Source organism: Pelodiscus sinensis, chromosome 2 (assembly GCF_049634645.1).
Source record: "Pelodiscus sinensis isolate JC-2024 chromosome 2, ASM4963464v1, whole genome shotgun sequence".
NCBI classification, from domain to species: Eukaryota; Metazoa; Chordata; order Testudines; family Trionychidae; genus Pelodiscus; species Pelodiscus sinensis.
The window spans coordinates 79552163-79580028 of NC_134712.1; the positions used below are offsets into that span (position 1 = coordinate 79552163).

A 27866-nucleotide genomic window follows, 5' to 3' on the forward strand; every position below is an offset into this window, starting at 1 on the left:
TCAAATAACAGCAGACTGTGCATTATGTTTCTGGAACAGTTTTCTGATTGAAGTAATGGGTGAAAACAACCTAACTGGATTTAATATGGACCTTGACTAACTTTATGAGCAGGATTATATGACAGGTTGCCTGTGATTGCAGATAACCCAGGCAGTCCCTTCCAGACCTATATTCATGTTAGTTGCCTAGTGCTGTGGCTTTTATTGGTATTAGAATAAAAACAATCTCAGATGAATTCTGGAACATTAACCACAGTTTATTTTGAAAAACAAATCTTTTATCTTCATCTCTGAGACAGAAAAAATATTGGTTCCTAGAAAAAGAAAACAAATTAGAATTTATTTTTCCAAATCAGGGATTCTTTGTGTTAGATGCCATTAAACAAGAGATGGGAAACTTAAGTGAGGCAATGAATTGACAGGTGGACTGGTAGTTCCTAGGAAGAACCTCTGCCTGCTGCTGAGCAACTTTGCACAATGAGACAAAACAAGGGAGGAGCTATTCTCTGAGATGTCTGACCAAGGCATAGTCAATTCCAATTCTCTTTACATATACTTCAAGTAATAAGGTTCCAGCAGGGCTGTTCCTGTTAACTGGCTGTGCCTTTCTTGTAATTAATGTATGTGCATTACTTTGACAGTGTCAAGTACAATACAGTGTAAGTCAGAGGTGGGCAATCATTTTTGACCGGGGGCCATTTCAGAAATTGTTGAAGTAGACCCGGGCTGCCCTGAAGGGCTCAGGCGGAAGGGGTGGGGCCAGGACACTTTCATGTTTCCCCACCCACAGACCCTGATTGGTCTGTGGGTGGGGGAACATGTGAAGTCTTTGGTCCTGTCCTGCCCAGAGAGAACCGCCAGCTATTCTGAACAGCTGGAAATTCTCTCTAGGTACCTGTGTCCCTGGTGGTGGGAGGAGATTTCGCATGCTGCCCCACAACCCTCAGGTCAATCAGGGTTTGGGAGCAAGGGGAGCACTGAAGTCTGCCCCTGCCTTGCAGAACCACCCACCAGCTGAGCAACAGCTGGTAGTTGACTCTAAGTGCCAAGCCCCTTGCAGGGTGGGAGAGTTCATGTGCTCCATCCACCCCCAGGCCAATCAGGGTTGGGGGCGAGGGGAGTGTGTGGAGTCTTCCCACCCTGCCCCCGTCCTGCAAAAAGTGCATGGCACTTGCACTCCTTGCAGGGTAGGGGCAGTGCGGGAGGAGACTTTGCCCTCTTCCCCATGCCCCCAAGCCCTGATTGGCCTGGGGATGAGAGGAGGCATGGAGTCTCTTGATCCCTGCCCTTCGGCATGTGGCACTTAGAGTCAACTGCCAGGGCTAAGTGCTGTGTGCTCCCCAGTCCCTTGGCCCTGATTGGCCTGGGGGCAGGGGAGCGGCCGGACCTCCGTGGGCCAGATCATCCTGCTTGGTGGGCTGAAACCAATCCACAGAAGCCCTTTTGCCCACCCCTGATGTAAGTCGTATCAGTATTACCATCCACCAAAAGGCCCAATCAAGAAATCAGAAAGGGGGAAGATTAGTTTCCAAATTTGTATTCTGTTGATAAGATGAGGTTAATGGGGGGGAAAGTAACTTCTCCTCTAAGTGGGAATATCAACAAAGGGAAAGAAAAGGAGAAGAAAACATAGGGATAAAGGATGGAGAGATTCTTTTTTTTTTTTTTTTTTTTTTTTTGTATTTGACATTCAGACGCTGGCTGAGACCTTTGTGGTTTTCAGCTAAGGTGCTTTAATAGAGCTGAACATTTTTGTTTAATCATATATTGTTAACAAACTGGCTGTCCCATATGGCTTTGCCTCCATTCTAACTAAGCAGATTCCTTCGCTTGGCACCACCCTTGAGGCAGCTTATCATATTTCCATTAATAAAACCAAAGACTAATTCTTACCACTTGTTAAAACCAAGAGAGTGTCTACTGAAAAGAAGAATTAGAACAGTGGAGCCATTTGATATCTAGGAAAATAGCGAAGTTGGAACAGACATACCTGTTTAATCAGTACAGTGAAACTAGACTATTTATAACTAACTTGGGTTCTTGTCCTGCACTATTCAAGTCAATACATATTTTACCCTACATCCCATTTTCAGTATAAATCAGGAGTAACTGTACTGGGTATAAAATTGTTATGAGAGGACAATTTTTATTTGGCAGAACTATTCTTTCATTTAACTTTGCTTTTAATACATATGATATGTTTTTGACAATTTGTATGCGTAGGTTGAACCTTTCTAGTCCAGCACCCTGGGAATCTGACCAGTGCTGAACTAGGGAATTTGCTGGACCACGGGAGATCAATATTGTCTAGCAGCATTATCAACACTTCCACTGCTCACTGGGCTCTTAGAAGACATTTAGGGGTAAATTAGAGCTAAATAACACCACAGAACACTGAGAGCCAGGACTGATGGCTGTAAAGAAACTTTATGGGACTGTGGGAAATTTGGCCACACACATTTTAAGTGGACATCCAGATAACTAAGTCATGGTAGACCATGGATATTGCCGGACCAGAGAGTGCTGGACTAGAGTGGTTCAGCCTGTACCCATATACACATCTGCCAATTTGCTATTTATGTATGCACAGAATATGTATGCACAGAATCCTTATTTTAGTGTCTCCCATTTAGTGCTCATTGGAACATTTTTAGATGATATTTATGGAAATTGAAGGGATGTGAAAAATTCTAAACAGCCGAAAGCAGTTCATAACAAATAAGTGAGCAAAAGAGAGCAGTTAAGAGGTCACACATTTCATGATGCTGTAAGGCACAACTTTTTTTCCCATAACATTTACAATGCCAGCCACTTAATTAATAAGGTTATGTATACTATCAGTAAAATAGCAATTGGTTTTTATATTACATTAAAAATACAATGGAAATATATATTCAGTATGTCATTAGAACATAGCCTGTTCCATTTTAGCTGGATGTAGCTTACCCAGACATTTCTACAATTGGATAAAATAGTTTTCTCACACAAAAGTAACCTTCTGCGCAACTTGTGCTGTCATTCAAGATTTACTCTGAGGATATTTATCAGATCCTCTATGGCGACTTTGCCTCCCATGGCAATCTTTTGATCTCTCATGGCATCTAGTCTGCACTCTTGCGAATAGCCCTTCCTATCATGACACTTTCCTGAGCTGTACTGGGAACTTCCACACCCTCATTTTGAGATTTCATTCTTCTTTTTCCACATTCTATTTCTCTTTCTTTCTTGTATGAATGCTGGCTAAGCTGGACAAATGGCCATTTGCTTGATGAATTTGCATTAGCTTGCCTGTGCTCTGCAGGTCAGGTTTTCAATGACGGTTATCTAAACTGTGCATGCAGAGGGCATCTACTTAAAGTCACCCACTGAATCTACCTCTGCTCCAAGCATAGGAACAGGGACCCAGATCTTCAAAAATATTTAGGTACCTAATTCCTCCTGAAATCAATGCAAGTTAGGTGCTAAATATGTTTGAGGATGTGGCCCAAGGTAACTGAGAATCAGGCTTGTGGTCTTTCTGACTTAAGAGTGGGTAACAAAAGAACTACACTGAATGTAATCTCCATCTAAATTCTTTATACAATATTTATTACTCAATATTTTACATCCTTAAACTGGCTCAATTCACTATTCTAAATTGCTGGTAGTCTGTGAATGGGAAATCTCTATGAATGGAGATAAATGCTCTTGGGAGGAACACTTACTAAAATCTATTTTCACTTGAAAGCATTGTAACATATGTGCTATGGGAGAAAAAAAACATCTTTTTCAAAAAGAATACACAGTAAAACTCCAATAGTCCGGCATCCAATAGTCTGGCACTCCTGATAGTCCGGCATCAAAATGGCAAGAGCCTAGTGAGTGAGCTTCGGCAAAAAATGAGTCACAAGGTAACAGCGGCAGCAGCTGAACTGAGCAAAAAGGGTAAAAAAGGCTTAAAAAACCTAAAACCTTATAGTATACTGTATACAGTATGTACAGTAAAAAGGGTTATGAACACTTTATATACAGTATATAATGTATACAGTATATATATAACCAGCTTATAGTACCTCCTGATAGTCCGGCATATCTGATAATCCGGCACCATCTACGTCCCATAGGTTCCGGATTATCGGAAGTCTACTGTAGTATGTCCATTAGCACGGGAGATTAAAGATGGCCTTATGGAATGAGGTGTAACAGTTAACTCGAACTCGAACTAAGTCCTTAGTTCAAGTTAATGTTTGACTGCTGCGTGTAGCTGCGGGCAGTTAGTTCGGACTAAGGGGATTTAAAAATGGCGCCCGGACAGGAAGATGCAAATAAAGCCCGGGATATTTAAATCCCGGGCTTCATTTGCAACTTCGAATGCCTACATTAGCCTCCCTAGTTCGAACTAGGGGGCTAGTGTAGACATACCCTGAGGGAGTTGGGATGAAGCAGGTGGTTGTGACTTAAAGCAGGGGACTGAAGTGCAGGGGTTTGGGATGTGACCTAGGGTAGGAGGGGACTGTGATCTGGGGCAGGAGATTGGGGTGCCAGATCTGGGAGGGGGCATGGGTGTAAGAGGGGGACAGAAGGTTTGGGTATATTGAGTGGGGGGGGGGGGGGCAGAGCAGGGAGTTGGGGCAGGAAAGGGCTGAGGTACCAGAAGCAGGCTGTGGCTAAGAGACATACTTGTCAGCTGCCAAACTAGCCTGCCTGCCTGCAGAGCTTAAAATGTTTCCCAGCCAACCAGCCTGCTTTCCTGGACATGTGCTTCATGGACAACTGAGCCGAGGAGAAAGGGTGTGATTCTTCTTAGCTGCCTGTTATTCTAACAAGCAGCTCACAATGGCTGGTTTCTGCCAGAAACTGGCCAATGGGAATGTGCTGGGGGTGGGGGGGGCTCCTAAAACTTCCCCCCTCCCCTCCAGTTTCAAAACAGAAAGGGAGCTCTGCAGCCATTTTTCTGCATGGCACACAGGGCTGCAGGGCAAGTGGGGAGCCTGCCTGGAGCTCCCCGCTGCCTCCATGGGCCGGATCCAGGGGCTTGGCAGGCCGGATCTGACCCATGGGCCGTATTTTACCCAGGCCTGCCTTATAGTAAAGTCTCCCAGTCCCATGCCAAGAGATTTGAGTTCTATTCACAGCTCTGCCTTGAACTTGTTATGGCTATGAGACTAGTATGTCTCTCAGTCACACCAGCAGAAATCAGGAGCAACTCCACTTAAATCAGAGTTATATTGGTGTAAATTAAGAATGAAGCCTCCATATTCCAGCCACTATCATGGCGATATTAATACTTCTCTAAAGCACTAAGATTCTGTAAAGCTTTGTTCATGAATGTTTGTAGGTTGGATGAAGGGTCCTACTATAGTGCTGAGAATTAATATGGTCCCTGTCTGTCTAAAGATGCTGTGCTAATCTCATATCTACTATAAAATATATATTTAAACATAGCAATGCTATGAATTTACACACATTTGTGTATATAGGTACCATATAATATTCATAGATCATCAGATGACCACAGACCATCTGTCAATACATGACAAAAAGACAACTCATCAGGATATTTAACTTGTTCTAGAAAAAGCACTGCCTCTAAAATGACTTTTCACTATTAACTGTGCTGGTGGATTCATTTTTCATACTCATTATATACCCAATGGATTTCTGCATTTTACTTTCCTGGTAGTTTCTCGGAATAAATTATAATTGACATTACGGAAGAGGAAGATGAACTTTTGAGAAAGTATGGAATTTAGGTCTAGGGAGCTCTAGAGCCAATAAGGGAAGGAGCTTTAATTGGTTAGTCTTATAAACAATGACCGAAAATATAAATTACAAAATCTTGTCTCCTTCCAGCAGAGCTGGAGTATTTCAACAGGCTTATCTGTACTCAGCCAAGGTAAACTGGAGGTCATGAGGCAGTAGAAAAACAACTCTTCCAAAAGGGTCCAAAAGAACATGCATGATGGTATAGCATGTGGCCTCACCGAGAATAAGCAAAGTAGAAACCAAATCATGTGGATTCTGTTAATAAATGTTAAATATTTGTTTATTTTTTTGTTTAAGATAGGCAGTGCTGCTGCTGTCTAAGTAATGGCTCTTTAGGGATATGGAGGAAGTGGGTTGGAAAGTGATATCCATTAACTCTACTAGAGTCTGGTGGCAGCCTACTTAATTTGGCTAGTTTTTTTGGCAAGGGAGGACTCAGCCAACAAAGACATGACATTAATTTACATTAAAACATTTTGGAGAAATGCAGGTTGACTTGACCTTTTAGAATACACCATGTTTTATTACCACATTTTAAAATCCAGCTTAAAAACCACCTACTACACTTCAGTATGCTCATATTTTTCTATTTTATAAACATCTTTTCATGTCATCTTAGCTTGACTTTCAGTAGTAAGCAGCACCCGTTATGGCAGAGCTTCTAAAAATAGCTTTTTAATAATCAAGAGGAATAATCAAAATATTTCTAAAAAATCTAGAGATGTTCTTCTGTTTGATATTTTTCTGTAAACAGGGAGACAGGAAGAGAAGAAGGGAAGAAATTAAGGCAGGCATCACAGTGTCTTGTGTTAACATAACCCATATTGTACAGCAGTGCATTGATGGTTAACTGGCTGCCTGTGATTTATGGCTATCATGAATATCTGGTCCCTGATCTACTTAACTGATACTCACACAGCCTAGACTTGCATAAAAATACTGTATAAAATCAACTTCAAAGTTATTTAAGCAAGTGGTTCATCTGCGAAAAAAAAGCATTTTTAACTGGAAAATATTTTTCTATAGCTGATCAAAGTTAAGTCTAACTACAGACTGATTATGATTACTACTTTTACTGTTTTCTTTGGTCCCTGTGTACTATATTTTTTTTAAAGACAATAAAAAAGAACAAATGTAAAAAGCAAATATTTTGTACAAAAATACAAAGTTTTAAAAGCTCTTAAAAGTATATCCCATATTATTGATAAGAACTTGACTATATATATATTTATATAAAATCTATATACTATATATGTGTATCCGTATAATTTTCCTATATTTGGGATTTTAGCAAATGAAATGTACTGTTTTTACTGTAGCTTTATATGTATTTCCTACTTGCTTCCCACTGTAGCTCAATGACCAAGAGTCTTACTCAGACTGCTATATTTCATGTTTTGAAGACAAAACTCATAGTTGTATGGAGATGGACAAAAATATGTAACTGATTCAGTCCAACTGCATTTCCAATAAATGCACTGTGCTATGGGTCTAAAATCCTTGAATAATCACAAGATGGCGAAGATGAGTTGCTGCTGAATTTTTTTTTGCATTATGCCAGTTTTCAGTGCTTCCTTCTCAATTTTGTTAGGAGATGATGACCCATAAGATTTGTAGTAATCTGTATTTGTGTCCATAAATTCATAACTTGTTATAATCCAGGTGCCTAAACTACAAGAGAGAAAAAAAAAGGGAACATCGGTGTAAGGCTTGTAAAGGTAAAATAAATGATCAGCAAAGAGGTTTATTGAATTCAGAGAACTTTGGAAAATTCTCTCATATCAGTCTTGGTTTTCACGGAATAGAACTTTTAAAAATATGACCCATATTCAGATACTGTACACCAAGAACTAATATTTTCAAAACCTGAACTTCAACTAGTGTAATACATATTAATCTATGAAAAAACGAGAACTCTGCATAGAAGCAGTGCCTCACTCTGCACACACAGGATTAATCATATGAAGAGTGTACAGATGTTTTTGTGGGTGCTATCTAAGAGCCAGTATCTGAAAGTTTGGCTCCAGCTGGGCGTTTCTACCACATCCTATGAAATTCTACCTATGCAATCACAGCAGCCAGGGATTCATGACAAAAAATATTCTGAGGGGAAAAAAAGCTTTATTTAAACAATTAATGTTTCCGGCAGGCTGTAAAATAACTTCTCTTTAAAGAACGAAATAATCAGAACAAAAATATAATGAGCTCTAGTAGTGATCATGAACCAGAGCCCTAAGAAGCTCTGTGGAGCAATGGGGTTCTATGGCGAGTGCATCCCTCAACCTTGAAAGAGACTCTGTAGTGTTTATGTTTTTGCTCAGTAAAAGAATCTGTGATTTCAGCCCTGCCCAGCTGCCATTAAGTGATACTGAGCTGTCAGCTAAAGAACTTGGACAAGGCCTACACTCCTGCCCAGCAGACAGAGTGAGTGGGTGTCAGTTGAAGGAGAGAAGCCCAGCAGTTGCCAAACACTTCCCGGCAGCAGGGAAGTGTTTGGCATGTGTTTAGCCCTCGTGCTTGCTGGGGTGAGATCTGCATAGAGTTGCTACAGGCAATAGAGTTCTCATTTGTGAGAAGCCCACACTGCCTGTAAATCAGCTCCACAGTACCTGCCCAGAGGGTAGGGGTCTCTAGAGCCCTGCATGGATACAAAATTTGTATCCACCTCTACAAAAATAATCTGCAGGTAAACCACATCCATGGATAGAAACCAGACATCCACGGATTTGCAGGGCTCTATGGCTCTCCTCTCCTCAAGCTGTGCAATCGTGGCTCTTTGTGACTATGATTAAACTCTTTTAACTGAACATCTAGCTTACCTTTGTCCATGTCTTTCTCACAAATAAAATTGTTAACATCTTCACATTGAAAATCATTCCAGAGCCCAGCAGAGATCAATCCAGCACAGTCTTCTCCTGGCCCTTGCCCTGTACTCCAGTTATCAGGTTGCCCACTTTTCCAGTTTCTTTCAATAAAATAAGAAGTGGATGTTAAGTAGCCTCACATGATACATGCACAACAAACGAGATTAGCAAAAAACATCATGAGATCGGCTCTGAACTGGAAATATGCTCTTCAACAAACATTACAAGACGCCTACTGAAAATAAAAAACAGATGTGTTGCAGAGAAGGAAATCTACTCGGCCTTTGCACGTGAAGGCTTAAAGCTTAAAATTCAAGCAATTAGCTCTATTTTGGTTCGTGGATATATATATGCAAGTGTGAGGAGAGTGCATGCCATATGCACATGGCACCATTGCTCCACTGTGTACATCTAGTTCATTTTTACTGGCAAGCGGTACTGAAACATCCAACAGTCTTCTGGTGGGATTTTACATTATTTCAATACCTTGTCTGCTAAAAAGAACACAAAAGGGACACAGCAGAGAAAGGTGGCAAAATAGGCACCTGTAATTGCAACTCAGATCCTGCCTTGATTGTGATGGACCTCTCTAGCTGCAAAACCTCAACTTATCTATCTTTTGTAGACCTCAGTTTGGATGGGAAATGAATGTTCAGACTCAGAAGAAATTTTTTAAAAGTTGGCTTTATTTGGAGGCCAGTAACCTTGACAGTGAAATTTGACACAGTACTTAGTACCCTTGCTAGATGAAGCAAAACTCTCAATTCTGATTTCATGTAATAAATGAGATGTGTTTCCAATCTCAAAACTTAAAAGGTCAGTTTTCTTAAAGAAACAGGTTGTTGAATAGAAGCTTGTGGTTGTTGTCTGACATGGTGCCATAAGCAGCTAAATTATATGCCTGCCTGATACAAAGAGCCTGCCCAAGTGTCTGGGAAGAAATACAGAGTTCCAGAAATAATGAATCACAGACAGTGACTGACAGTTCTGAGGTTACCAGATGACCTTAAAGACACAGCACAAGAGAAATCTTTGGTGACACAGACCATGGGTTTGCTGTAGCCAACTGAAGTTGAGAGAGAATAATGGTAGGATTTACCAAAAACAAAGTAGCCACAAATTAGAGCCCTGCAAATCATTTATAACAAACAACAATGATTTTTTCTCGTGCACTGCATGCTGAGATTTATAGTCACTATGGTTCACTCCACTGCATTAAAAATTAGGGTGGCTGCATCCTGCTCTATTTAATACCAATTTGGTGTATCTCTTGGATTCCTGGCTACCTGCCAATGTAGCTCTCAGGTAAGTGAAGTTTGGACATCCTTGCTTTAGACCTTCTGCTTCTGTTTAATACCTTGAACTTGTTTGGGTTTTGGTAAGAATGAGCTCTCTGTTTATGGCCAGTTGTAATACAAGCAAGGAAAATTTAAACCAAAACCAAAATGCCAACTGGCCTTTCCAACTGCCACTTTGTAAAAACACTGGCAAGCAATTCCATGCTGTGCGGTTATCTGATTCTTTCATTCGATATTCTATTTTCTATTTTCCTTTTGGCAAGGAAATAAAGGTTTGTGCCTGGAAAGAGGAGGTGGGAGATAGGGGTGGGAAAAACAATATCAACACCACTTCCAGATAAAGTATTGCTTCACTGGCATCCAGTAACTCATCTCTAGATACTGCAGATCTCTAGTAAAGTAGTGGCAAGAACAGTAGCACCCTGCAGAAAATAAACAACACGGTTCTTTTCAACACTTACGTGTACTCTGGTAAGGTTCCATCCAGCCATCTCCACTCATTCTCTTGGTCTGTATCTGTGAGTCCAATCCAGAAGCTACCTTTCCCAGCAATCTGTCTTTTTACCCATTGCTGTAAGGGACAGAGATCTGTGATTTCAATTGTCTGTTTCTCAGAGTGCACAATTACTTGCTTTGCATAGATTTTGCTTTTTGAAGATAGAATAAGAAAAGTGTTCTTCCTCTTCTCATTCCCAAGGCTCAATCACTTCACTCCTTTCTTGGTTACCTCTCCTTTCTAGTTTTGGGTCTTACCTGCCTTTGTTCTCACTCCTGTGTATGCTGCTTGTGTAACCCACACATCTGCTGGATGTGGCATACTATCCCATTTAGTGGCACCAAGTCCACTTCGGACATGTCTACACTAGGAAATAATTTCAAAATAAATTATTTTGAAATAATAACTCCTGAAATAACAGTTTTGAAATAGTGCTGTTCCTCATGACAAGCAGGAGTTATTTTGAAATGACAAGTCTATTATTTTGAAATAAAGGGCTGGGTAGTGTAGACACTTATTCTGAAATAACTCCCTAGTGTAGACCAGGGCTTACAGAGAGAATAATGAGTCTGCTCTATAGCCTTAGCTACCTTAGCTGGCTTTTAGCTCATTCAGTAGAGGCTCATGCTCTGAGCTTCAGAGGTCGCAGGTTCAATCCTGTCTGTCAAATGTTAAAAGTGGGGGCATTGTCCAGGATTTCAACAGGGATGTATTTGAAGTTTGGGACCCACTTCCTCAGCTAGGGTGAAGTATGTAACTCCCACAGCTGCTGGGTGTGGTGCACTGTCTCATGTAGTGGCTCTGAGTCTACTTACAGAGAGAAAAATGAGTCTGCTCTATATCTTCAGCCCATGAAGTAAAACTAAGCTAGAGAGGTCCCAGATTTGATTCCACCTGTTGTCATTATACTGAACAATTACACTTTTATCCTTACACTGAAATGACAAAAAGCATCCCCATAGGCTCAATGGCACTGTTTGTCTGTGAATAAAAACGTCCTGTGAGAAGTGGGTATTTGGAAGGCTACCACCAATGGTATTTTTTAATTAAGAAAAAATAAGCAGTTATTCATTATTGCACCACTCCTGCATAGCAAGGGTATGTTTGGCTACCAAACAATTATAGCAGATAATAATGTAAGATATGGTTATCATCTGCTATTGCTGCTCTCCCTACAGATGATCTATAGATCATAATAAAAGCTTAAGTTGTCTATCTTAATGATTGAATTTAAAAATAACTATTTGCAACACAGAACAAATGTATTTCAGATAATCTGCCACTGGCAAAGGGCTTGATTCTGAAAGGCACCAAGTGCCTACAATTCCCACTGAATTTGCAGTGGCAGGCATTTAGCACTTTCAGGATTAGGCCCACTGCCTCCTACATTGTTCTTTTTCTCAATAAGGGGGTGTCTACACAGCCCCGCTAGCTCGAAATAAGCTATGCAACTGGAGCTACACACATTGTATAGCTTATTTCGAGCTAGTCTATTTAGAAATTTGGTGCTGTCTACACAGCGCCAAGTTTCAAAATAGACTGCTATTCCAACAAGTCCCTTACTTCTCATGGAACAAGGTTTACTGGTATGTTGGAATAGCAAGCGTGTAATTTTGAATGCATTTTGAAACAACGGGCGAGCTGTTAAGATGCAGAAAATGCAATTTCGGAATACTGGATGTATCCCGAAATAGCGCCGCGGTTTAGGCGTATCCTAAGTGCTGACATGGGAGTACAACATTGGGAGTGGGGTAACTCAGTGTGTTAATTTCACCATATGAATTCATGAAGTTCTCAACTTCCTTACTGCCATGTAATTTGCAGACTCAAAGTACCTTCAAACCTTATAGCTTTCAGAAAAGCAGCATGTTATTTACCTGCTCCTCTCTGTTGTTTATGATAACCAGATGTGAGGACTTCTCCTCACAGAAAACTTTTGCTTCTTCAAAGACCTCTCTTTCAGATGAAAAGTAGTAACAGTTTCCTGTAAAGTTCTTCCAGTGAGCAGGACAACCTGTGACATGAAACTGTGCTGTTAAACTGGGGATTTTAAACTGTCCTAAAGCATGGTCAGATCTGAAATTCTTAGGTGCTGAGCCAATGAAAATGCACCTACCGGAAAGCTGCCCTGCATTGTAGAACATAGCTTAAATTGCATGCCTAGAGAACTGCTCATTATTCATTGCAATGGTGCCATCTCTTTAGAGATGATGCATTTTAATCAAACTCCAGAGCAGCTGAAAGAAGTCAGGCAGACACAACTTTGCTAGGGGAACCTGTGGTCAACATTAAGAATCTTTGAGAACTGGTGGGTCTAAGGAAAAGTTAACAGAGATTAACACTAGCCCACAATCATAGTGGTAGGTGAAATAAAAACACCTATTTGGGCAGATGGGCCTATCAGTAGAAAGTAGGTGGGTGAGTAGATAACTTACCATTAGCCTCAGGTGTTGATGTCGGCTCACTTTGCAGTGCCATGGGCATCCCTGGACCTGGTGGCCCAGGAGGCCCAGGGGGCCCAGGCAACCCTGGCACGCCAGGCAGACCAGGCAGTCCTCGAGGACCAGGTACCCCTGGCTCTCCAACAGTTCCTTGCAGTCCTTGAAATCCTGGTGGACCTGGTGGACCTGGAGGACCATCTTTGCCAGGTGGTCCCGGTGGTCCTGGGTCTCCATTAGGTCCTGGCAGACCAGTCTTGCCAGTAGAACCTCTCTGACCTTTGGAACCAGGTGATCCTCTTGAACCTTTCCCACCTTTTTCTCCTGGTGGCCCGATTGGCCCAACTGGGCCCTTTTCACCAGCAGGTCCTGGTGGCCCTGGCTCACCCTTTTCTCCTTTCTGCCCTTTTAGGCCAGTGGGACCAAGAGGCCCTTGGGGTCCTCTGTCACCTTTAGGTCCTCTTGGACCTGGAGGTCCTGAAATAATTAAAACATGTAGAGGAGGGAAACAAAAACCAGGAAGAGTGTTCAATATACCAGAGATTAAAATCATGTGGACATTCAATACCCTACATGCAGTAATAGAGCCCAAGAAACTTGAGTTGCCAATGTAAAAATACAGTTGGTCTAGAAAAAAAGAGGTGAATTTCTTTACAATCATTAGTTATATTTTATTAGTTATTGAGCCTCCTCAAGGCACTTGAAGCTCTACATGACACAAGAAACTTGGGCCCTGCTGGACAGGCCTTGTAAGTTAAGAAAAAGAGACACATAGTATTCCAGATGATCAGATGAGCCATGGATTTCAAAGAGATACGACTATCATTTGTTTTCTAAATGTAGTGTTAGGCATTTTTTGTCTTTGGTGGATTGACACTGATGGGCTTCATGGCAGCCTGAAGAAGGAATCTGAATGAAGAGAATGAGTGCTTGTTTGGGACAGAAGAATAAAGAAGGCTTTTTAATATGAAGGAGCAGCATAAAAAGGGATAGAGACAATAGTGAAGGAGGTGGCAAAAAAGATGTTTAGAAGGGCAATTTGGAGGGGGTTAGCAATCTGTATTTGGGTCAGTGGTGGGCAATAACCGGCCAGTGGGCTGGATGCGGTTCAGCAGGGTTAGCCCCGGCACACTGCCCACCGCAGTATTTACCCTGCACCTCCACAAGTATGAACACTTGCAGCTCTTGTTGGCTGCAGTGTGCTTTTCCTGGCCAATGGGAGCTGTGGAAAATGGACTCCGGGTCTGCACCACTTCCCACAGCTTCTTTGATTGGAAATTACGATGGACAACCTACGGGAGCTGCAAGTGCCTGCTCCTGTGGAGGCACAAGGAAGTAAAGTAACGGTAGCCTGCCAGGGGCTAACCCTGGTGAACCACTGCCATCTTATTACTCATTCCTGATATGGGTAGGGGGCTGGAGTAAGGAAGTGAGATCTATGACATTGGGTGGGGGAAGGAGAGAATTTTTAACAGCTTCCTCCCAGCAGCCTTAAGTGGATCACTGGTCCCAGAAATATGAGGCTTACTGCAAACCACCCTTTATTATCTCTTCTTTCCCATCTTATCCTTTCACTCTTCCTTATATTCTCTTTCCTCTTCTACTCCCATGTTGTTATGTTCTTTCTCCCTTTGCTCTATTCCCCTGTTGCTTCCAACCACACTTCTCCTTTCACTCTACCACAAGATATAGTAAGAGCAGCACTGTCTTGGTGTCCATAGGATTTAGCAGTGATATATTGGGATAGTGGAGCAAGATTAAAAAAAAAGCCTCAAAATGGAATGCACCACAATATTAGAGGGTATGTCTACACTACCTCCGTAGTTCGAACTAGGGTGGTAATGTAGGCAACCGGAGTTGCAAATGAAGCCTGGGATTTGAATTTCCCGGGCTTCATTTGCATAAAGCCGGGCGCCGCCATTTTTAAATGTGTGCTAGTGCGGACTCTGTGTCGCGCGGCTACACGCGGCACAGACTAGGTAGTTCGGACTAGGCTTCCTATTCCGAACTACCGTTATTCCTCGTGAAGTTACTCGTGAAGTTACCGTTACTCCTCGTGTAGCCGCACGGCACGGAGTCCGCATTAGCGGACATTTAAAAATGGCGGCGCCCGGCTTTATGCAAATGAAGCCCGGGAAATTCAAATCCCGGGCTTCATTTGCAACTCCGGTTGCCTACATTACCACCCTAGTTCGAACTAGGGTGGTAGTGTAGACATACCTAGAGAGGCTTTGGAATTGTTGCTCCATGAAGCAAGAAACAGACTGGGAGTGAACCACAGGCCACCTGGATGATGAAAGGGGGAAATGAAGGAGCTAAGGGCTATGTTAGAATCATGGGATGGATGGATGGATGGTGAGAAATAAGGTGACTGGAGAGCTAATCGCATGGCTAACAAAATGCTATCTGCCTATTGGATATTTATGGAAGGACAGTGCACCAGTCACAGTGGAAGATGAGAAGACAGTAAGAATGATGGGTTTTCCATATTTGATTATTAACATGAATTTGGATTTGTTCACAGATAAGCATGTTTTAGTGCCTTGTTTCTTAAACTGTGTTCCATGGTGTCACGGGGTACGCCCCTGGCGTGGGGTGCGCCCCTTCCCTTACAGGCCCATTGCCCGCTCTACAGGGTGAACACAACCCTAGTAGTCCCAACATAAAAGTTCGTGCCCCTCTATCAGGGTACCTATGGCATTAGAGGCCTAACCGCTCCGAGAAGCCTCTCCTGGCCCGGGGTTGATTATCCAGGGCAGGGGAAATGGGCGGTGGGGAACCCAGGCCCTCCCTCTCCACCGGGTCTCAGCCCAGGGCCCTTTAGGCAGGGCCTATGGCTCCTGCCCGCTCAATGGGGAATCCGGCCGCTACAGGCCAAGTTGCGCTTTGAGCCCTTTGCTCTGGGCTGCTTCCTACCCCGCCCTGCTCCCCTGGGGCCCATTCGCCTCGGTACCTGCCGGGGTCGCAGGCTCGCTCCTGCCTCCCTGGGGTCGGCGGCTGCTTGCTCGGTTTCCGGGTCAGACACGGTGGCAACTCCGGTCTCAGCTGCTGCAGCAACACCAGCCCGGACTGGTCTACTCCCTTAGCCTGCAGCCTCCTCGGCTGCAGGGCTCCCTCTGCTTTTATACCCAGCCTCTGCTGGGAGCATGCCCAGCATGGCCGGAGGGGCGGGGCTTTCTCCGCCAGCTGGGCCTTGGCTACGCCCTGTCTGTCAGTGCGGGGCCTGTCCGCCCCCTCACACATGGAACACCGGTGTTCCGTGGAGAACTCCCAGGTGAGCCTCAAACGTGTAAGGAAAAATAAGGGCCGCTAGAGCCGCTGAGACGCAGCCGGTGGTGCGAAGCGTGGAAGAGGTGAGCGAGTGTGACGCAGCAGTGACGCAGCTGGAAATGAGACAGGGCTACCTGCGTTCCTCCTCACGTGCTCCTGTGCCCGGCTTGCAATCACCTGGGACAGCTCTGCGCCTTGGTTGCGCCCCTTGACAGAGAGGAGGAGCATTGCAGGGCCAGCAGCAGGGCCAGCTCTGATTGGCTGGTCTCCGCTGCTGGTCTGAGGATCCTGCCTGTCAGGGGAGGGAACTGCCCTACAGCCTCCACACCAACCAGGTCTTTGCACTGCTGCTTTTAGCCCTCACTTGTTATCCAGGACACCTGAGGGGGACAGATACAATGTTCCTTCTTTGTTGGACAACTTTTTTTTATTTAATGGATAGTGATTGACAGGTTATGTTTGGGATACTTAGATTAAAAGTGTGTGTGTATGGTGTTGTTGGTTGTCTTTTTTTCTTTGCTCAACCAAAAACTCTGTTCCTCATCAACAAAAATTATTGTTTGGTGTTCCCTGGTCTTAAAATGTTTAAGAAACACTGTTTTAGAGCATTTCTCCCCCAAGAAATCTATTCCATTTAATTTTCTTTAAGGATAAGCTCCTAACATGCCTCTGAAATTGAAGGCACTGATTTCCATGTGAAACGGGAACAGACGAGAAAGGTATTTTGGACTCACATGCATCATGGATCTTGCTTCCATCTCTATCTATTTTGAGGGAAGGTTTTATTTCTGTGATCAGTAGGGTTGCCAAGTTTTGTTGGACATATTCCTGGACGTTTCATCATATCACATAACCTCTGATAAAAGATTAATCTTTAATTTACAGAGACTCCAGGACAATCCTGGAGGGCTGGCAGGCCCCGTGATCAAGGTTCAAGGCCTGCCACTAGCTGGTTCAAATCAGGCCAGCAATGTGGAGTATTAACTTCAATTAGAAGAATACTTGGCTTGGACGACTTTAAAAAAAAACAAACCAAAACAACCAAAAGAAAAACAACACTATGTGTATATTTACTTCTGAAGAAAATAAAGTATCCTTTGATTAAAAGAAACAGGAGGTTTCCCAGCCTGCTCCCAGCTGGCTTAAAACAAAATAGTTTTACTTTTTCACTGAGAGTGACCTCTCTGGGAATGATCCAGTTTTGCTTTGTTCAGCTATTTCCTACTTAGCGGGGATTGGTTTCTTGAGGTTTCCACCCTCTCCACAACTATTCCAGCTTCATTCAGAGGTGAAAGTAACTTAAATTTTGGACGGGTACTGTCCTATTGCTTCTCTCGCCCCCTGGGGGAGGCAGTCAGGGCAGGAGGTTGCGGGGATGGTTGCGATAGGACAGTGCCTATAAGAAATTTAAGTGTGGGAGACCCAGGGCAAGGTTTTGGGGTGTGTGTGGGTGTAGGGGAGCTCAGGGCAGGGGATGGGTTGTGGGCAGTGCAGGAGTAAAGGCAAGGGGATGGGACTTGGGAGGTGTGCAGGATCAGGGCAGGCGTTGGGGAATAGGGTGGGGGATGCAGGCGTAAGGGCAGGGGATGGAGGGCTTGGGGCAGGGGTGGTGGATGCAAGAGTCAGGGTATGGGATTGTGGGGTGTGGGATGGTTTAGGCCTAGGGCTGCCGGGGTTGTGGAGTGGGGGGGGGAGGGGCTCAGGGCTAGGAAAGCGGCCACCGTGCTACCTGGCTGTTTCAAGCACCAGGGCTGGAGCCAGGGTGCATGTGCAGTGCATGCACCATCTGGGATGGTGGCAGCATCCAGAGCCCTGGTCAGTCTATTATCAGTGCAATGCACCAGGGCGCTCCAGCTTCCTTTCATCTTTGAGCTTACTTTAGATCAGTGATTCCCAACCCACATCCCACACAGCTGCAGCCTATGTGACACCCTCAGGGCAATACAGGCAGTGTACATATTTTGTGTGGCCGTGGCTCACATTAGAGATATTAAATTTAGATTAATCAACTAATTGAATAGTCGATGGAATTTACATCGACTACTCGATTAGTCGATAAGTACGCCTCCACCTTTGAAATGCACAAGAGCCCCCCGGGGCTCTTGTACATTTCAAAAGCAAAGTGCGCAGGGAGCCCAGGGCGAGCAGGGGGCTCAAGCAATTACCCACTGGCTCTCTGCTCCCTGCTTTTGAAATGTACGAAAGTCCTGTGGGGCTCTTGTACATTTCAAAAGCAAAGTGCCTAGGGAACACATGGCCAGCGAGGGAGCCAAGCAGTCCCTCCTGGTCCCCAAAGAGGGTCCTCTCTCTGATAGAGGCAGCATGAGAGGCAGGGAAGCGATTAGTCGAGTCACTAGTTGACTATCTGATAAGCATATACTTATCGGATAGAAGACTAGTTTACTAGTTGCTTACATCCCTAGCTCACATACTGCAGAGAAAGCTGCATATGCGTCCCAATGGTAAAGAGGTTGAGAACCACTGGTTTAGATGACAGATCAAAAGCGGACTCAACAGTCAGAATAAAATTTAACCATCCTAGACTTTCTTTCACAACATTCCAATTTCAGCCCAACAAAGGACAGATGGGAATATTAGGTGAAAAAATTTAAACCAAACTAACATCTCCCAGGTTTAGGTTTAGATAATGGAACAGGTCAGGTAGGAATAAATGGTAAGTTTTCAGAGTGGAGAGAGGTAACTAGTGGAGTCCCCCAAAGGTCTGTTCTGGGACCAATCCTATTAAACTTATTTATAAAGGATCTAGAGAAAGGAGTAAATAGTGAGGTGGCAAAATTTGCAGATGGTACCAAACTGCTCAAGATAGTTAAGACCAAAGAAGATTGTGAAGAGCTTCAAAAAGATCTCACCAAACTAAGTGATTGGGCAACAAAATGACAAATTAAATTTAATGCTGATAAATGTAAAGTAATGCATGTTGGGAAAAATATTCCCAACTATACATACAATATGATGGGGACTAATTTAGCTATAATTACTCGAGAAAGAAATCTTGGAGTCACTAAGTGTGGAGTGGCTTCTGTTTGTCTTGAAATGCATGACAGGAGAGGGATCACGTAATGATTCCCTGTTCTATTCACTCCCTCTGGGTATCTGGCATTGGCCACTGTCGGCAGACAGGATACTGGGATAGATGGACCTTTGGTCTGACCCAGTATGGCCGTTCTTATGTTCTTAAGTTCTCTGTCCCAGCATAAATGGGAAAAAGGACTTTCATACAACGAAAGCCTTTTTTGGTTTTGATTAAAGGTTACACTAAGGATTCCTTTTCTCTGGCAACTATGCAGGGAGAAGCCAAAGACCCCCATCACACATTCCACAGAGAGGAGGGGATAACACCTGTGCTCTCCTGGTCAATGTTTCTTTTCTTAAGGCTAGATTTTACCAGAGGTACTGTCTGAGGCCACGTCTATGCTTACCACGCCAGAGATCGATCTTCTGGCACTTGACTTAAGGACCCACTAAATCAAACTCTGAGGGTGCTACCAGCTGGTGCTGGTACTCCTAGGTTCACAAGGAGTAAGGGAAGTTGAAGCCACCGCTGTGGAGATGGTGCCAAGTCTGGCTTAAGGCTAAGTTATGTAGCTGGAGTTGTCTACCATAAGCTGATCTTCCGGGTCTAGTATAGACCTGGCTTGACATGTTAGAGAGGCTGCAGAGGGGTCATGAAGCAGCCAAAGCCCTGCTTCACAGAGCTGACAGCAAGGGGTGGGCAGGAGAGGTCCATGTGTGGGAGGCGCGGGAATTGAAGATTTCATTGTGCAAATCTGCTGGGACCTTCACCCGATAGAATAGGGCAGCAGGAGCTTTGACAATTGCTTTCACCTTATAGCAGTCACACAGTTGCTTTGCTGCAGTTCCATGGGCAAAGCAGGCAGTGCTCTTTCTGCCCATGTCCTCACAAACTACCGCTTTGCAAAGCTCAGCTATTCAGGGTTTCCTCGGAAGGATAGAATTTAGTCCATAAGGATAATAAAAAAGAGCTGAAGTGTTTTGGTTTTATTTAAAAGCATGTAAAACCCATATATTGTAATGAGGTGCAACTTGAGATATAGACTGAAATTCCGCTCACCTTGCAGTATTGTGAAGTTCTTGATGAGCTGTCCATGTCTGGAATCTACCAGCTTCATTTCTTCCATAATTAGTGACAAATTTGCAACTTCCACATCTAATCTTGATCTCATCACATCCTGTTGCATCCTGAGAGATGTAGAATCTAAACGAATATTGGCAAGTGTGTTGTTCATAAAAGTCAGGTCATCTGTGTGTTTACTTAAGGTGTCTGTACAAGTTGTCCTGACCTCATTGAGATTGCTAGTCAGTGTCCGCAGGTGATGTGCAGTGTAGCTGATGTTGCTAATGATATTAACTATATCTGTCTCAAATTGCTGAAAGCGCTCTTCTAACTGGTTAAACTTGGCAGAAGTTCTGTTCTCATAATCTTTATGGTGCTCCTGCAGCTCCTTAAGATTTTGTTCATTGGTTTGAGCGACTGTGGTGATGTTCTCCATTTGCCCACTGAATGAGTTAAGTTGACTATTCATTTCTTCAAGTGTATCATTATTAGCTTTGGCCAATGCTGAGTTGTTGACTGCTAACATCTGTAAATTTTGCACTTTTTCCTTAAGCCAATCAGTGTCCTTTCGTGCTTGAAGGACAACCTGTTGCAGATTTTGAAAGTCATTCTTGATTCTTTGGATAGCCTGACTTGTATCATCCACAGACCTCTGCAAAATACTGATAAGATTCCTTTGTTGAACTTGCGTCAGATTTAAGTTGTTTAAATTCATGATGGCCACATTATGAGAATGCATTTGGCTTTGCAAATTTGTTTGGATATTACTTGTGTCTTGCTGGAGATTGTTGATATAACCAGTGTATGCTTGGAGTGTTTTATTGACAGTGATGATCATGAAGGAGTTGCTGTCCAAGACCCCTTTCATTTGGCTCTGCCTGTCATCTAATACACTTCCAGAATCTTGCAGCTTCTCCAGTGTATCCTTGTTTTTGGTGGTTTTCTCTGCAATCTCCTGAAGCTGCTGGCGAAGAGCCAGAATGTCAGATCTGAAGCTAGAAAGTTCTTTGTTAGTGCTCATATCTTTTTCTCCAGTTTGGTCATCTATTAAAAAGGGAAATTTTCAAAAGCATTAGCTTTGCATTGTTTTCTTTTTGTAAACACAATATCAAAAGACTCTTTCCAGAACTGTAAGTGCTGTGTCTAAGAATGGTCAGGCAATTAAAGCATTACGTTGGTGAAACATTCTATTGTCACTTTTCTAAAACTAATGCTGTAGGGTCTAGTTCTGCCCCTAGATCAAGGGTGGGCAATAAGCCAAACATGGTTCACCAGGCTGGGCCCCTGCTGCGCTGCTGGTGCTTTATTTACCTGCGCCTCTGCAGGTACGGTTGTTCGCAGTTCTGGTTGGCCATGGATTGCCATTCCTGGCCAATGGGAGCTGCGGAAAGTGGTGTTTAACCGGTTAACTAATTAAATGGGATTTTACAACCTTAATATGCAGATTCCTAGACAACCTGTTCATCAGACAGATCTGTGACAATAAGATCAACTCATATCCACTGCTATATCTCCCACAATGATACTGTACAAGGACATGCAGATAGGGTTCCTTATATGGCTTTTGGTTATGTGGAGATTACCTAATTTCTTCAGACCACTCTCCACTTCTGTGAGTTTCTCAGTGTATCTTCTGTGGGATGTCTCCATGCCACCTGTAACATTGTCCATTTTTTCTACAACTGGAAAATTGAGAACAGTCTTAATGGGCGTTTACATTTGTAATTTTTGTAGATTTAGTTGTGGGAAGTTCCAGCTATGAGATATGGTGTAAGTAATGAGATTTTCATAACAAGTCATATAGAAGATCAATAAATGAAAGTGTAAATAATGAAAAAAAAAAACCCAACCAAGGATAGAATTACCTGGCTTTGCACTTAACTCCAGAGTTAAAGTACTCTGAATAATATCAGAACAGTGTGTTCCTTTCTGCTCACATAATTGTGCACTCTGCTAAAAAGTTAACCACTATGTTTGGATCAAATATTTATTTTGATAATAAACAGATTCATCTCATGAATGAAGAGTCGTCTGAATTTTCCTCTCTAATCAATTTATTTTTATAATATTTAACCGCAAGCAGTGCCTCCTTGTCTACTGGAGGTGTGTTGGATGCTTGAAGCTTGTTACACAACTAGAAGCAGATTCCTTCTTACTCTCCTCTAGGCCATTTCGATTCAGATGGACCAAATAATTTTCTGACCCTTTTAATCACTATGAACTGCATCTTAATTACTATGTGCGGAACCTATAGATCATATATAAGATGCTGCTCTTAAATAACATCTTCTGAAAAGTCACAAATCCTTGAAACCTCTTGATAACAACATCAGGTCATTGAATCAAACAATGGCTTTAAAATAATTCTGATTTGCAAGGGTTTAAACTGTGTTTGTTCAGCCCAGCCTGGATGTTTGGCTGTTCCCAATTTGCTCTTGGCTTGATGAGGTTGGAGTTATTTTCCTGGCAGTGATGCATTCTGTTGCTTTTTATGGCAAGAGTAAGGGTAAGAAAGAAGGAGAGAGCCAGAAATGATGAGTCCAGAAGGCTCAAAGTGCTAAATATGTATTTATAAATGGTTACAAGCAAGGGAGGAAATTGAATGCTTCAGAAGCTAGATTCTGCACTGATAGAGTTGCCAACTTTCTAATCACACAAAACCAAGCACCCTTGCCCTGTCCCTTTCCCTTCTTTGAGGCCAGCCTGCCACTCACTCCATCCCCTCTCCCTCAGTCATTTGATATCTTCCACCCTCACTCACTTTCACCTGGCTGGGAAGGGGTTGGGGTGCGGGACAGATTGTGGGGTGCAGGCTCCAGGAGAGAGTTAGGGTGTAGGAGGGGGCTCAGGGTTAGGGCAGCGAGTTTGGGGATGCAAGAGGTAGGCCTGGGAGGAAGTTAGGTGCAGGAAGGGGTTCCAACCTGGGATAGGAGACTGGAATGTGGGAGGGGTTTGCAGTAGGGATGTCAATGTGTAGACAATTACATGATTAATCAATAAGCCTGGGCTTATTGGTTAATCTTGTTGACTACATGAATTCCTCCCAATTTTTGCCTCTGTATCAGAGAAAGCAAAGGGTTGGGGAGGGAGCTGGTGCCGATACACGCAGGTGCTGATACATGAGCCATGCGTATTGCCTCCTGTAGACCTGCCTGCCACCCCCTTTGCTGCCTCTTTCAGTCGCAGGGAGGAAGCACAGGCAGGAGCCGGTGCTGGGGGAAGCCAGTTTAAAAGCTGGTTCCCTCCAGCAGCAGCTCCGTGGTGCTGCCTGCGAGCTTGGGCCCGCTGCGGACAAAGGATACTCCGTGACAGCAGCCCCTGTCTGTGGGGGCTCTCAGGTGGCACCATGGAGCTGGTGCTGAGGGGAACTCGGATTCCTGCAGACAGGGGCGGCTACCACCCCATGCAGCTGCCTCTGATACAGAGACAGAATCGTGGGGAGCAGGAGGCTCCCTGGGAGTGGGGACGGGAGCGCACTGGCTGTCAGCCCCACCTCCAGGGACTATTGAGTAGTCGTGTAACTGATAAAAGTTCATGAGGTTACACGACGATTTAATTGCATGATATTTAACATCCCTAGCTTGCAGTGAGGCTCTGGCCAGGAGGCACTTACCTCAGTTGGCTCCTGGAGGCAGAGGCATGTCCAGCTCCTAGGCAGAGGGGCCAGTGGGCTCTGCACACCACTTGCACCTGCACATGCCACCCCTGCAGCTCCCACTGGCCATGCTTTCCAGCCAATGGGAGCTGTGGAGCAGAAGCCTGGGATGGGGACAGTGCGTATCGCTCTTGTGGCCTCCTCAGTGTCCAGGAAGCAGAGCTGCTGGCCACTTCCAGGAGCCATGAGGAGAAAGGGCAGGCAGGGAGCCTGTCTTAGCCCCCCTTCACTGCCAGCTGGACTTTTAGCAACTTGGTTGGCAGTGCTGACTGGCGCCACTAGGGTTTCTTTTTGACTGGGTGTTCCAGATACCTGGCAACCATATGCCTTGGCCTTGAAGTCCAAACCTAGTATCAGTTTGGTGTTTGTAAACTCAAATCACAGTGAAAGCCTGAAGGCTCTGTCCTATACCCAAATTATTTGGACTCTGGACAGAGAGGAGCTGCACCATACCAGGTGGGGATCCACAAGACATTGTGCTGCATTGCGTCACTCCCCCAGTCTCCTTGCACGCTGGACAGGTGCTGCAATAGGCCTTTGGATGAGCAGTGACACCCAAAAGGAGATGAAGGACCTTGGGGGAATATGGACAGGGTCTCGTGTAGGTAGCAGAGAAATATGAAAAGACTGTGCATATATGTATGGAGTGTAGGTTTATGGAATTCTGTGCTTGGACTGGCCCTCTCATGGGGGGATTAAAAAATTAAGGACCGCTTTTGTAATGCTGTGGATGAGCGATCACAAAAGCCAATGGACACTGCCTCAGCTTGTCCACTAATCAAGCATGAATTGTTGAAACCCCACCAGGTACTTCCTGGAGCAATGGTGAGGCTCAAATGCATACATGGGGATAAGAAACTCTGCCCGAAGGCACAAGAGCCTCTGAAAGTCCAGTGTAAGTTTAAATGGAAAGAGTGTTGGGGTAGTGAATTGGTTGCCTTGTTCCTTCACGTATCTGGAAACCCCAGAGGGAAGGAATCCAATCCCTAAGGAATGAAAAAGAGCCATTAAACTCTGAAGGATTGGGAAACACTAGACAGGAAGATACAAGCCAGAGAGAAAGTAAAGAAAGCAGAATACCCAGAGAGATGAAGTGAGAGGGGAAAGAAGATAAGGAAACAGTCTCAGGAGAAAAAGATACATGAGCTCATTAACAGTGATCAAGCAATTACTTGCGTGGAGCCTTACTGAAGTTCTTGAATCTCCAAATTAATACCTTTCCATAGCAAAAACTGGCAATTACATACACACACACACACACACACACACACACACAAATCTCAACCAATCACTATTCTAATATCAAAGTTTCATAGCTGTTTGAAAGAGAAATTTCAAAGTTTGTTTAGTGTAAACTATGTCAAGCATGCAATGAATTATGGTAACTGACATCTCATGCTGCAATAATATTAAAGCTGAAAATAAAATAAATCCATTCTCCTCTCCATCTCTAACAGTTGGAGCTCTTGCTTGGATTCTCATCTGAAAGTGAAACACCGTGGCACATATGGTACATACCTTTGTATCCCAGAATGGCTACTGTTATTGTTAGCAAGGCACACAAAATATATAGTAGAATGATGGAGAACTTCAGTGCCCAATTATTTTTACATTTGGTACATTGAGTCCCCTCCTGAATACCTGGAAAAAAATGGGACTTTAAGAATCAGGTCAAAGAGTAAATCTTAACTTTCCTTGTGTTTTTTTTTTTTTTTTTTTTGTCTAAAACACATAAACAGATTATATGTACACAGACTTATCTACACTGCAAGTGCTGGTAACATTCGATGGATTTAAGGCTCAGTGTAGCCCTACTTTAGTCATATGGTCATTTTAATGTCTCAGATGAGTATTAACTAGATTCAGAACACCCCGCATGTTATTATCAATCATAGGTGTGCGCACGGGGTGTGCCGGGTGTGCCCGGGCACACCCTAATGTCTCAGGCTGGCTAGCCCGAGCCATTTTTGAGCCCTGGGCCCCAACTGGCCTGGCAGCACAGCATGGCCCAGAAGCATGGCGCGGCGCCCCTGAGGCACCCAGTAACACCCCCACCCAGCACGGAGCAGTCCCCTTGAGGTGCCTGGGAGCGCCCCCGCCCAGCATGGCAGCACCACATGGCAACCCTGAGGCACCTGGGAACGCCCCTGCCCAGCCCAGCAGTACGGCGCAGCGCCCTGGAGGTGCCCAGGAGCACCCGCACCCAGCCTGGCAGCACCGGGCAGCGCCTCAGGGGTGCCCCCACCTGACCCGGTAGCACCACGCAGTGCCCGGCCCTGCAGCACTGCATGGCGCCCCAGGGGCATCCCCGCCCCACCCTACAACACCGCGCGGCGCCCCAGGGGCGCCCCCGCCTGTCCCGGCAGCACCATGCAGTGCCCTGGGGGTACCCCCACCCGGCCCTGCAGCACCATACGGCACCCTGGGGGTGCCGCGCCCTGGCCCTGCAGCTTGGGTTGGCTCTGACTCCAGCCCTGCAAGCTATAAGGCAGAAGCTGAAGGTAAGGGGTGGGAATAAGAGGAAGGGGCTTTTGCAGTGGGGGAGGGTGGAGGAGGAAGAAAGGGGAAGAGGTGGAAGGGGCTTGTACGGAGGGGGAAGGGAGAGGGGGAAGAAAGGAGAAGGCACCAAAGGGACAGGATAGAAGAGACACAAATGCTAGGGGACGAAGTGGAGACAATGAGGAAAAGGGCAGGAGGGGAAGTGTCAGTGGGAGGGGGGACAGGGTGATGCTGGAAGAGGAGAGGGAAGGGCAGTAGAGATTGGAGGGGGAGGTGCTGGGAGAAGTCTTGAAAGAAGGGGTGGGCATGAGGAAGTCGGGGATGGAGTAAGTCATGTGTGAGGACACAGGGGCATGAGGGGAATGGGGGCAGAGAGTGGTGAGGGGATGGGCATCAGGGAAAAAAGGGCAAAGGGAGCAGGGACAGTGAGAGAAGGGGGAGGCACCAGGAGGATGCAGGGGTAAGGGAAGGTGTAGGTGCCAGGGGATTCTGGGGGTAAAACAGAAGGGCAGACACCTGCAGGGGAGGGACCAGCACCAGAGGAGAGAGCTGAGGGAGGTGTTAGACGAAGGGATGAGATGGGGTAGCTCACATGATCAGAGTGGGGCTACTGGAGGAGCGGGCACAGGGGGGAGAGAACAGCTGGTGGAGGAGGGGCAGGTCTCAGGAAGGCAGTGAGAAGGGCAGGAGTCAGGACAGCAGCGGAGGGTGAGGGGTTGGGGGGCAGCAGGCACCAGGGGAGTTGATGGAGCAAGGGGAGGAGACATGGCAGCAGAGGGGAAAGGTAGATATTTATTAATAACTTGGGTGCCACAATGGCACATACAAACAAGCCACATTAATTCAGTACTGGTGCACAACACAAAATTCATTCTGCTCATGGGAGGAAAATCTTAGAGGGAACACTTCCCCCCCTCCCAGCCTCTCCACCCCCGCATTAATGTCACACGCATTGGATTAATGCAATTGCAGGATAGCTGCATGGGGGGGGCAGGAAACTAATCTCTATTGGTAGGAGGATGGTGGGAAAAGTCCTTGGGTCAGGGGTCACATAACACTTTTTACTTTTGGTCATGTGCCCATCTTGCCCAGAGAGGGTTACCTCCAGGGGCATGGCTAATGGGGGTCAGGGGCATGGTTAACAGGGGTCAGAGGTGTGGCTAATGGGGGGGTCAAAGTGCATTTTTAAAAAATTCTTTGGGTGCACACCCTAATGAAATGTGCTGCGCATGCCTATGTTATCAATAGTCTGACAATGAGACAAGATTGCAATTAAGACAAAAATTATGGCAATATTCTGTCTAGATCCTCCTGGTAATAACTCAGTTCTAGCATTCAACTTCGCTGCATTGTGAACAGTGAGTGATATGCACACATAAACTAAAAGAAGTAGAGCTGAAACTAAGTGCTAGTGTAAATGTCTGAAAGGAGACTTTTGCCCTATTTTGCAAATTTTATATTGAAACACAGGGATGGTGACAGACATCACTGGGACTTGGGCAATG

At 44.7% G+C, this 27866-nt stretch overlaps 1 protein-coding gene across 1 annotated transcript in view; it reads right to left on the minus strand.

Moving 5' to 3' along the window:
- Positions 1-236: 236 nt before the first annotated feature.
- COLEC12 (collectin subfamily member 12) overlaps positions 237-27866 on the minus strand; it is a 131587-nt gene continuing 103957 nt past the window's right edge. The window contains exons 3-10 of the mRNA XM_014581524.2: positions 25381-25503; positions 21791-21889; positions 20205-21251; positions 12839-13318; positions 12281-12417; positions 10369-10478; positions 8565-8710; positions 237-7416 (exon numbers count right to left, since the gene is read on the minus strand). Coding sequence (XP_014437010.2) covers positions 7412-7416; positions 8565-8710; positions 10369-10478; positions 12281-12417; positions 12839-13318; positions 20205-21251; positions 21791-21889; positions 25381-25503 — 2147 coding nt within the window. The 3' untranslated portion in view covers positions 237-7411. The remainder of the gene's footprint in view (positions 7417-8564; positions 8711-10368; positions 10479-12280; positions 12418-12838; positions 13319-20204; positions 21252-21790; positions 21890-25380; positions 25504-27866) is intronic.